The following is a 12,292-nucleotide window of genomic DNA, read 5'->3' as shown; positions in this document are numbered from 1 at the left end:
TCCACATAGCAAGACAAGGGAGCAACACAGCCCTGCAATAAACAAAAAGGCAAGTAAGGGAGAGAGGAAGGTGAGACGAAGCTACTGCCGCGTGGAGCACCTAGGAGAGGGAGGAATTGAAAGGCTGGGCAACGGAAAGGACGGGTACCAATGAGAGAGAGCCAACGGCATGAGAGCATAAAGACAGAGTGCTGGCCTGGGAGGAAGGGAAGACCACCTGGCACTGAAGCAGGCCTCGCAGGCAAAAGTACTCCATCATCAAACGAGCAATGAAGCAAAGCCTCAACAGTTTACTCCACCCACTACCCAGCATCCCTCACCTCATTCCCTGTGGGCAATTAGTTAAGATGACATAGGTCACATATAATCTTAAAGGTCATCATCCTATAGGTTCTCCTTTCAGTGGAAAAAAATAAAAGAGAGATTTATGAATCTACCCATCAAAGGAGACAAAATATTTGCAAGTGAGCCCCAAATAAACCAGAACTTGATAACAAAATTCTAAGCCGGTAACCCAAACCAAATGCTAATCTACTAAATCCAACAAACTAATGCAACAATTAAAGCAAACTCTACGAAGTAAAGTAAAGATGCACATTAGAATAATTCTACAGCAAATACATTAAAGGCCCCATACCCATCACTAACACTGTGTAGAATTAAGAGACAAAAGATTTTTCTCACCCCTTGAGTGTGAAGCATGTCGATCCCAAAATGTGCTAAGTGTTTGGCCAAATGAGGATCCGAAACAGGTCCCTCTTCTTGAAAAGAATACACATCTGGAGGGCGAAGAAAAAAGAGCACTGAGGTCTGTACATGGTTTCCACACGACACTAGGCATACGCCGACTTAGCCGACAGCGGGGCTGCAGTGTATCAACAAACAGATGCTCACAACGCCCAAGCAGAGGACCACAACAACGGACAATACATACACATATTCTGTAAACCCACATCAATCTTATTTTTACGCTTCATGACAATGTTAATTCATTTCAGATGTAGTCCTTCACCATTTCCAGAGACTGGCCTATGGCAGGTCATGAAAGACACTATGTGGAAGAGTAGAAAGGGCACAGATGTGCACAGAGTGATGTTACGGTGCAGGAGCAGGCGGCTAGAGATGCCTATACTCTCACAGCTAAAGGACTCACTCAAGTCTTCTAACACCCAGGCCTGCCTAGCTAAACTGTGAAAGGAGCACCAACCAGCATTTGACTGCTAACCAGCATTTCCCTTCTTAACAACAATAAAAAAAAAAAAAAAGAACAGTGCTACTTCCGGGCCAGGAGGCCCCTCAAGACAGACATCAATTCTTTAGGCAGCTAAAAGACTTAAGAAAATGATGAGTTTTCTAAAGTGTGGGGAAGAGAATAGTTGAATGTAACTTAAAATGCAATGACTATGATATCTACACTTTCAGCTTTGTAACTAAAACCCATAAGGGCACAATTCTAAAGTTGGAAAGCGGAGAGTAAAGGGTGGGGGGAGAGGGTAACTGCCATCTGCCAGGGCAAGAGGGCCCAAGGTGCAGCTGAATGTGAGATGTGGTCATAGAAGCTTTCGGGTCTCGTGCCACTCCTGTTCTTTCTCCCTTCTCTCTGGTGTTAGTGTCTATGTCTCACAGAACTAGGGAGAGACGGAAGTGAGAGTGCAAGCCCATACAGCTTCCCAAGACACAACTCACCCAACAGCCCACAACAGACCTGAAGAGGCAAGCATGCTCACCCCGGGGCTCACAGCAGAGCCAAGGTGGGAAACATGATCGATCTGCTTGCCCATGACACTCATGGCCTGTGCTCCAGGCCTGAAAACATACACGCTCACTCTGAGGCTCACACTGGCCCTGGGGAAATGGGCACACTCCCCCAAGACCTGACACGTGTACTGAGGAGGCAAGTAACTGGGTTTTTTTTTGGTTCTTCATTTTGGTTTTTCAAGTCATGGTTTCTCTGTGTAGCCTTGGCTATGCTAGGATAGCTTTGTAGACCAGGCTGGCCTCAAACTCAGAGATCCACCTGCCCCTGCCTCCTGACTACTGGGATAATAGGTGTGCGCCACCACATCCAGCTTGAGGCAAGTAACTGAAGAACCTCAAAGGTATTCCCCTGTGGTACCCTGGTCCTAAAGGGCCACATCTGCCCTCGGGATAACATAATGCTTGTGTGGAACTCCATCAGATGTACAGACCCTGGACCAGGAGTCTGAGGCTCCTTGGAAATGTAGACTCTGGGCCCCATGCTAGCCTTACCCAATCACACTGTGTTGCCAACAAGAGCCCAGAGATACAACTTCAGACCCACTGTAGAGCCCTATGTGTCCTGAGATAGCAATGCAAGGAAGGAGAAAGTCTGCATTCCCTGTGTCCCATGGAGAGCCTCATAAAGGTTAAATGGTTTTTACTCTCATCCCACCTGTGGTCCAGACCCCCCAGTGTCTTACTCCAGCCTCATCTCCCTTCTTCTATCTCAGTATCCTCACGGTATCTCAGGATATGGATGATGATGTGCCATCCAGGCGCACCCTAGGAATGGAGACCCCAAACCACATCTCTTTCCTCTTGAATTTGGGAAATAAAATACTATAAGCATGGTGGCACACGCCTTTAATCCCAGCACTCGGGAGGCAGAGGTAGGCAGATCTCTGTGAGTTCGAGGCCAGCCTGGTCTACAAAGTGAGTCCACAACAGCCAAGGCTATTACACAGAGAAACTCTGTCTCAGGAAAAAACAAAAAACAAAAGCAAAAAATGAAAAACAAAACTTGGGCTGGAGAGATGGCACAGAGGTTAAGAGCACTAGCTGTTCTTGCAGAGGTCCTGAGTTCAGTTCCCAGCAGCCACATGGTGGCTCACAACCAAATTCAATGAGATCTGGTGCCCTCTTCTGGACTGCAGGCAATATATACAGGCAGAATACTGTATACATAATAAATAAATAAGTAAAAATCTTTGTTTAAAAAGGAAAATAGATACAAAGACATTATTCTTTATCACAGCCTCTTAGGGCTGTCTAAGGAGTTTTCTACTCCTTGGAACACTGGAAAGGATTGAGGGAGGAGTAATATGCAGATGCCATGATGCTAGGGTGATCCCCTGGCCTAGATATAGTAGGTGGAGACTCACTGCCCCCAAAGGCAGGTGGCCTTCCTGTGACAGAGTGGTAGGTACAGAGATTTCTCTCCTACAGGTCTGTGAGGAGAGGCCTTCGCTGAGGCCTGCTTTACTATAACCCAAGTTTTCTCAAAAGCAAAAGATGAAATCCCCAACTCGAGTCAGACAGTTTCCAGAGGTCCGAGTAAGGTGCCACAATAGAGACGGCCTCTGCATGAAAGATACAAGATTCACAATAGGAAGAAATAGACTTCATCTCAAAGACAGGAGCCGAGGAAATATTACATAAGCCCACAAAGGAAGTAAAAAGATTCTGAAAAAGAATAGAAATAACAAGCTTCCAAAAGGTTTAAATAAAATAAAATGTTTTCTGAACTAACAATTTGAAACAAATACACTAACATTTTAAATCAATGAATGAGAATTGAAAAATATCAAATACTTGTCAGAATGTGAAAATGACTGTCTTAAGGAACATTTATTCTACTCCCTCCAACTGGTGAGACAATTATGAAATTTTAAGTCACAGCTTCTATGGAAAAATAATAAAACTACTATAATCACCCCCAATTACAATGCCCTAGGATCCTATAATGAGTGGAAATCATACTGCCTCCAATGGTTCTTAACCTTACTAGGCTTTCTCACATTAAGAAAATACCATTTCCTGCCTCAGGTGGTTAAATGTCTGAAGACACCACATGATTTGACCAAATACAATAGTCATTTCTTAATTCAATAATAAAAACCAATTTAGGGAGTGCTGTACAAGAAACTGAAAACAAGCTTGATCCTCCTGCGGCAATCATGAAAAACTGCACACGTGACACACAACACATTCCGATGTGAGTGGACGCTGCCTTCTGTGTTCTCACTGGGATAGTCACCTTATCTCCGAATTCAGCTTAGCAAAACTGTCAGAACGATCACAGTGTAAGTATTGCTGACCAGGGCGTTTCCACACTCCCAGCCGTGGTGTAGAACCAGACGTCACAGTGACGAAGCCCAGGGAGAGGCTCCTGGGCCAGCCCCAGTGCTGTTCAGTGCATATTACACAACCGGTGGTGACTCTCTGGGTCCCAGGTCAATGACAGCTAAGCCAAAGGGCCAGAGGCTGTGACCCACAAAAGATATAGGAACAGGTTAGAAGCAGAAACAGGCACAGGAACTGAGGACTGAGGCAAGAAAGGGATCTCTAAGTAATCACAAAAAAAAAAAAAAAAAAAAAGACTGCGTGTCACCTGAATAGACAGATTTATTGTACCTTTTCTTTCTATTTTCCCATATTGATATTTTAATTGAAAAGCATACACGGGTATGGTACATGTCCCTCAGTTGGTAGTACACTTGTCTAGCATGCACAAAGCCTTAGGTTTGATTCCCCGCCCTGCAAAAGCCAGGCATAGTGGCAACATACCTGTAGTCACACCATTTGGGAGGTAGAGGTAGAGACATCAGGAGTTCAAGGGCATCCTTAGCCACACAAGGGAGTTTGAGGCCAGCTTGGGTTATGTGAGATGCTAGCTTGTTTTATATTATTTTTATGCTTATAGTTCCCACAACTTAAAAAATTATCTTAAACAGTATGTTCTTGGGGTCACCACTCTTGTGACTTTAATATCGCAATCTTGGAAGTTATGCTAGACTGAGACAGAGGACCTCAACAGACACCGTCTTAGCTGAGATTCCGGTGTATAACCAAGCTCTTCGCCTCAGGGAAGGTCTCGTGTTCAGAAAGGAATAGCCAGGTAGTCCCACCGCTAGGCCCCAGCCAAAGACAGAGAAAACCAGAGACCCTGTCGGACACAAAGAGAAGCAGCGAAAGGCTGCGAAAGTGCAAGCTGGGTCCACAGAGCCACACCTCTCACCAAGAGCTACCTGTGTCCCACAGAAAGGAGATGAGAAATACTAGCGAGCAAGCGCACTAGAAAAATAAAGGCAAAACGAATGGGCTCACAGTGTATGGCCATTCCCAAGGCCAAGGGGAAAGAAACCTACACTGAAGTCAGGAGAGGATGCCTGCTGAGAAGAAAGCATCAAGATAAATGTGCAGTGCCTTTCCTCTATTTGTTCACTGCATAAATCCTTACTGAGCGACTACTATACCCAGGGAGCTTTATAAAAACCGTAGAGCTAGAAGACAATAAAGATGGTGCCCAGGCTCCATTGTTCCCGGCTATCCTCACTAACCTCACTGACACAGGGTCCTGTAAAAGATCCACTGGGCAGCAGCACACCAGAAGGGACAAGGCAGGTTAAAGCCAAGAGGAAGTAGCCAATGCCTTGATTCTAACACAGCAAGCTATGAGAACTAGAAGCGCCCAGGTCAGGGGTGAAAACAGTCCAAGATGGAAAGACAAGGTGAGGAGGCATGAAGCTGGCACTCCCAGTGAGGTGGACATTTCGCAGCTGCCCCAGGGGCATCTGGACCGTCTGTGTCTAGCCACAGGAGAACCTTCCCACATAAACAACCAGTTTCCATGATGGAGCTAACACAGCCTTCTCCTATGCCCAGCTCATCTTACCACCTTCCTGACAAGAACATCCTCCTAGTTTAGCCAGAAGAGTGTCTCCTCCCACACAGAAGAGCTTGGCTTGTTTGTGTGGTAAGCTGGCTCTTGTTTTGTTTGTGCTGTTGGTACCCATGGGGACCCAGTGTGGAACTGGATACAGGGTCCATTTCTATGACACATGCCTCGCTTGGTGGGTCAGGCTTCTTGGGAAACCAAAACCGTAAGCTTTAAAGATGAAGAGGGTCACACTGTGCGGGTACAACTTCACTGGGAAAGGAACCAGGGTGGTGGGCAGATCCGGATAGCGCTGGACATTTGAATGCACAACCTTAGATTTCATGGCCACCAAGCAATCTTCTAAATATAATTCAGCTCCCACGGGGAAAGAATGTCCTGGTTGAGTTGACCTAAACAGGCCCCGGGCTGGCAGTTGCAGCTCTCATGAACTAAAACCAAATGCCCTGACTTTGAGACTTCCTCTTTTCCACAAATTAGCCTGAGGGACCTATTGAGTGGAGAAGACCATTCCTCAGTCACATGCCCCTCCTCAGAACTGCCTGCTCCAGAGTGCGTCCCACAGCCCCACAGCGGGCACCCTACCAGCTTCAACATCCTCAAGGCTCTTCAATGACTCCTTAAGGAAACTTGACTGTTAGGCATTTGTTTGGCTCACAAAGAAGTCGGAAGTTGCAGCTAAACATGTATTTAAAAAGATATAGAGGGAAACCATCTACTAAAAAGATGGAACAATCGCTGCCATCCATGAGCTAACAGGAAGTGAGGAGACTGGATAAGACTCCGTGGAAGCCAGCACCATACCACAAACACAAGAAATCAAAGGCTAACCCTTTTCCCAAAGTATGAATTCAGAAAGCCTCACCACAGGGCACACAAGCAGGTCGCTGTACTACCCAGTCTTTTGGGCTTTACATAAAAGAATTAAGGGGCATGTATTCAAATGATCTTGGCCATACTATATGACCAGTCTTCAAATTACCCCCCAAAGGAAAAGATAAGAATTCTCCACCTTGACAGCAGCTATGAGAGTTGATCACAGAAAAGAGTTCATAAGCCTAATAAAAATACCTGCAGACATGGAAAGAGCCTAAGACGCTACAGTGGCAGTCTATATCTACAATTACAAAGGCAGAAGGACCACAAGTGTGAACACTTCCTGGACTACAAACTGAGTTCATGGCCAGCCTGGGCTATATATCCACCAAGACCTTGTATCAGAAAGGAGGGGGAAAGAAGTCTAAATTTTTCAAGAAAAAAAAAAAAAAACTACAAATAGCCAAGAATAAAATAAAAATCTGGGTGTGTAGTACACTTCTGTAACCCCAGCACTCAGATCTAGAGACAGGATGGTCAGGGCTTCAAGGTTAGCCAGGGTTACATGAGACCTTATCTCAAAAAAAAAAAAAAAAAGACAAAAAACAAAATAAAGACTATAACACTATGAGGAAGACTGACCTTAATAGAAAAGCAAATTCAAGTAAGATGGCGGATCAGCAAAGGTTTTTAATAACGCTCAGTCACCCAGGGTTTGTTGGAAGGAGTGCTCTCACACACCTCTAGCGTAGGACAAATGATGGGACTCTAGTTACAAGTCTGGTGTAACTGAAATAGTGACAACTTTAAAAGAGAAACCCAGGGAAGGAACATGGCCTAGTCAGGAGAGTGCTTTCCACACAGCAACTGAGGTTGAGTCTCAAATGCATGTTAAAAAAAAAAAAAAAAAAAAAAAAAAAAAAAAGCCAAGCATGGAGGCAGAAATAGATTGCTGGAATTCACTATAGGACTGGCACAGTCAGTAAGCTCTGAGACGAAGAGACTAAGTCCCAAAAAACAGAAATGGCTCCTAAAGAACCATACCCAAGGGTGAGCTCTGTTCTCAGCGTGTGGAACACACACACACACACACACACACACACACACACACACACACAAACTGCACACTAAATACATCTGATACACAGAAAAGAGAATTAACTTGTGTTATCATGACAGATCCACTTCATAGAAGCTAAATTATTTAAGTCCTCATTTGCCAATTGGTGACTGAAAATATTTATGCCTAATATGCCTAAGATTTTATATGGAATCCAAAGATGAGTGAGGCACCACTCTGACGGCACTATTAGAGTTGCAAATAATCCACATTTGCAGATAGGTAAAGTGTTGGTGCTATATTGGTCCCTTTTGTCAATACTGTGACAAAATGCCCAGCAAAGGTGACTTAAGGAAGAAAGGGTTTATTTTAACTCACAATTCTAGGGTATGGTTCCATTAGGGTGAGGGAGTCATGGCAGCAGGTGTGTGAGGCAGCTGGTCACATGGCAGCCAGTGAGAAAACAGACAGAGGGATGCTGGTGCGCCACTCACTTTTTATGTGGTTTGGGACCCATTAGGGTAGGCGGTGGTCCCATTCAGGGTCAGCCTTCCTGATTCAGTGAACCCAAGCCAGTAACCCCTCACATCCTGTACTGCAAACCTTTCTGTAACCCACTAATGGACACAGTAAATGCTTCCTGTGTCTGCCCCGCCCCCCCTCTTTATTCATTGCCTCTCAGACAGTGTTAGCATCTCAGTCTGTAAGTAAGTTGCAGTGTTGACTCCGTAGCATAGCCTGAATTTCTCTTTAAATGCCAGAACACTCCGACTGAGACCTGGCTTATGTGCAGTCATTCACTTGGATGGAAAATGTTTCGTACCTGCACCTCATACCTTCGCAACCACTTTTCTTTAATGAGTTCAAATAAGTCTCTGAGGAGAAGTTAGGGAGGGAGAACGGCAAGTTTGAGGCCATCCAGGTACACAGTGAGTCTGTCTCAAAAAAACAACAACAATACTAACGCCACGAAATTCGGGAGCAGGAAAATTCTCCAAACGTGAAACAAAAGAATCCTAAAGTGCTCTAACTACTAGCCCTCAGGCACAAGATGAACGGGAAACTCAACCCGGCTCATAGGAAAGCAACAGTCAGACGGGAAGACCCTATGCTTGAATAGGGAGGCGTTGGTCCGTGAACCTGAGGGAAGCTAACTCCACCACAGATGATCACCAAGAGAAAAGAGAGGAGACAGATGCCTTTACTCTACAAACAGCACCACAGCTGAGAGCAGAGAAGAGACAAACACAGAAGAAAATTGAAAAGGTGGAGATGCCAGGGCTGGTTGCTGCTCCTGATGTGAGTTTAAAACCTGTTGCCACGGTACCCAGATGATGGGTCCTCGTGGCCACTGTCCAGTGTTTAGGTTTTGTATCTTGACTTGGAATGATTTCCCTTTTCCATCATACAATGGTGGGAGGAATGAATGATGTGTAGAGATGGAACCAAGAGCCAAACATTTGGAGAACATGGCCTGGGAGCAGAGAAAGACAAACAGCTGGCTGGCCAGGTGGGAATGTGACCCTTCTGAAGATATGACAACTATTGTCCTTGGGGCTTGTAGCACAAGCAATTTTGTTTTCTTTTTTTTTTTTTTTTTTTTTCTTTTTTTTTTCTTTTCACATTTTTGTCTATCTACCTATTTATTTATCTACTTACTTGTGTGCACAAATGCACATGCGCACACACACACACACACACACTTGCAGAACACACTTGCACGCCACAGCACACATATGGAGACCAGAGAACGCCTTGTGGAAGTTGTCTCTCTCTTTCCACCATGTGGGCCCTGGGAATCAAGTTGTCAGGCTTGGCAGCAGGCATCCTTACCCCTGAGCCAGATCGCTTTCCAGCCCCACTAAACTCCTGTAGTATCATTCACCCCTAAGTGGTATGAATAATGTCAACTCTAGGGCTGTCTCCTGCCATCTTAATAGAGCATTCAAAACGCACATCACTTCCCAAATCCTACTTCCTGCTTGGGTCCCCTTGGCCATGAGATAAACAACAGCTAACTTTTACTCACGCCTTACTGAAAGCCACTGGGCTAAATGCTTTATGCTCATGAATAACCATGAGAAAAACACCATGGACGCCCTCAAGATGAGGACTCCTCAAGTACTCACATTACCGTTAACAAGAGGCAAAGTCTGGGTCTCAGACCCACGCTGAGACAGGTGTGCAATGCCAGTGGTGCAAAGCCACACTCACCTGCCCCGTCAGGTGTGATGGTGCCCAGCTTCACGGCCAGGGGATAGCCCGTATCTCTATGATGCTCCAGTGCGTGGCCATTGCCCACTGAGCTGTCAAAAAACCACTTCCCGCACAGAACAGAGCCGTCAGTCAGATTCAGCCAGAGGTTCTCCCGTAGGTCACACTGGGCACACTTCCAGCCACTAGAAAGTCACCAGAGAGCAGTCAGAACAGCCAGTGAGCCAGCACAGGAAAGGTGGGGGGTATTGACAAGCAAAAGATGAACAGTGCCTCCTACTGGCAGCACTTCCCCTGCGTTCCTGCCTGGGATATTACTGAGCCCTCAACCCTCCCCCTCCAGACAGGACATCCAGTGCCTGACTGCCTCCTAGACTGGGCCAGAGACCATCAGCCCCTCCAGTGTGGCTCTTTAAAAAAAAATTCATTCTTCGACTGAGGGACATTTAGGCTGTTTCCAGGTTCTGGCTATTATGAATAAGGCTGCTATGAACATGGTTGAGCATATGTCCTTGTTGCATGGTGAAGCATCTGCTGGGTATATTCCAAGGAGTGGAATAGCTGGATCTTGAGGTAGCCCTATTCCCAGTTTTCTGAGAAAGCACCAGATTGATTTCCAAAGTGATTGTACAAGTTTGCATTCCCACCATCAATGAAGGAGTGTTCCTCTTTCTCCACATCCTCACCAGCATGTGATGTTGCTTAAATTTTTTATCTTAGCCATTCTAACGGGTGTAAAATGGAATCTCAGAGTTGCTTTGATTTGCATTTCTCTGATGACTAAAAACGTTGAGCATTTCTTTAAGTGTTTCTCAGCCATTCGATATTCCTCTGTTGAGAGCCCCATTTCTTAATTGGGTTATTTGGTTTGGTGGAGTTTAATTTCTTGAGCTCTTTATATATTTTGGATATTAGACCTTTGTCAGATATAGGGTTGGTGAAGAGCTTTTCCCTGTCTGAAGACTGTTGCTTTATTCTGCTGATAGTGTTTTCTGCCTTACAGAAGCTTCTCAGCCTCATGAGGTCCCATTTATTAATTGTTGACCTTGGAGCCTGGGCTGTTGGAGTTCTGTTCAGGAAGTTGTCTCCTGTGCCAATGAATTCCAGGCTCTTCCCCACTTTTCCTTCTAATGGGTTTAGTGTGTCTGGTTTTATGTTGAGGTCTTTAATCCACTTGGACTTGAGTTTTGTGCATGGTGATAAATATGGATCTACTTGCATCTTCCTACATGCAGACATCCAGTTAGACCAGCACCATTTGTTGAAGATGTTATCCTTTTTCCATGGAATATATTTGGCTTCTTTGTCAAAAATCAAGTGTCCAAATGTGTGTGGGTTTATTTCTGTGTCTCTAATTCAATTCCATTGGTCAACCAGCCTATTGCTGTTCCAGTACCATGCTGTTTGAATTACTGTTGCTCTATAGCACAGCTTGAGATCAGGAATGGAGATTCCTCTGGAGGATCTTTTACTGTTTAGGGTTGCTTTGGCTATTCTGGGTCTTTTGTTTTTCTATGTGAAATTGAAAATTGTTTTTTCAGTGTCTTTAAAATATTGTGTAGGTATTTTGATAGGGATTGCATTAAATCTGTAAATTGCCTTTGGTAAGATGGCCATTTTTACTATGCTAATTCTCCCGATCCATGAACAAAGGAGATCTTTCCATCTTCTGATGTCTTCATTAATCTTCTTCAGCGATTTGAAATTTTTCTCAAACAAGTCTTTCACTTGCTTGGTTAGAGTTGTTCCTAGACATCTTATATTGCTTGTGGCTATGGTGAAGAGTGTAGTTTCCCTAATTTCTTTCTCAGCATGTTTGTCATTTGTATACAGGAAGGCTATTGATTTTTTTTTTTTTTTTTTTTTTTTGAGTTACTTTTGTATCCAGCCACTTTGCAGAAGGTGTTTATCAGCTGTAGGAGTTCTCTGGTGGAATTCTGGGGGTCACTTATGTACACTCTCATATTATCTGAAAATAGGGATATTTGGACACTAGCCCAAAAGGGATGTCCCATGAAAGTCTTCACTTCCCAGAAGATTGGGATAGATGCAAGGACCTCCTATTGGGACTTTAGGTGAGAGAAGTATGGGAGAATGGGGAAATAAAAGGACTCAGAGAGTCCTAGAAACCTACAAGAAGAACATGATTGGCAGATCTGGACCCAGGGGCAACTACTGCACCAACCAAAGACAATACATGCAGTAAGCATTGAACCCCTACTCAGATCTAGCCAATGGACAGGACATTCTCCACAGCTGTGTGGAGAGCAGAGACTGACTCTGACATGAACTCTGGTGCCCCATCTTTGACCACTTTCCCCTTGGTGGGGAGGCCTGGTGGCACTCAAAGAAAGAATAAGCAGGCTACCAAGATGAGACCTGATAGGCCATGACTATATGGTGGGGGAGGATATCCTCTTCTGTCACAGACCTAGGGGAGGAAAATAAGATGAAAGAGGGAGGGAAGGAGGAATGGGAGGATACAAGTGAATGGATAACAATTGAGATATAATCCGAATAAATTAATAAAAAAATAAAAAGTTATTTTTTTAAAAATCTGGTAC

The 12,292-nt window shown here is 44.7% G+C and overlaps 1 protein-coding gene across 2 annotated transcripts in view; it reads right to left on the bottom strand.

Moving 5' to 3' along the window:
* Window positions 1–12,292, bottom strand: part of Usp13 (ubiquitin specific peptidase 13) — a 105,557-nt gene that overhangs the window by 47,023 nt on the left and 46,242 nt on the right. For both annotated transcript variants that reach the window (XM_051157044.1, XM_051157043.1), the window contains exons 6-7: window positions 9,729–9,913; window positions 685–779 (exon numbers count right to left, since the gene is read on the bottom strand). In XM_051157044.1, the coding sequence (XP_051013001.1) occupies window positions 685–779; window positions 9,729–9,913 (280 nt within the window). The remainder of the gene's footprint in view (window positions 1–684; window positions 780–9,728; window positions 9,914–12,292) is intronic.

This window comes from Acomys russatus, chromosome 15, assembly GCF_903995435.1.
Source record: "Acomys russatus chromosome 15, mAcoRus1.1, whole genome shotgun sequence".
In the NCBI taxonomy this organism is placed as follows: domain Eukaryota; kingdom Metazoa; phylum Chordata; class Mammalia; order Rodentia; family Muridae; genus Acomys; species Acomys russatus.
Note: the sequence above shows the minus strand (reverse complement) of the source record. Positions and strands in the feature narration are given on the sequence as shown.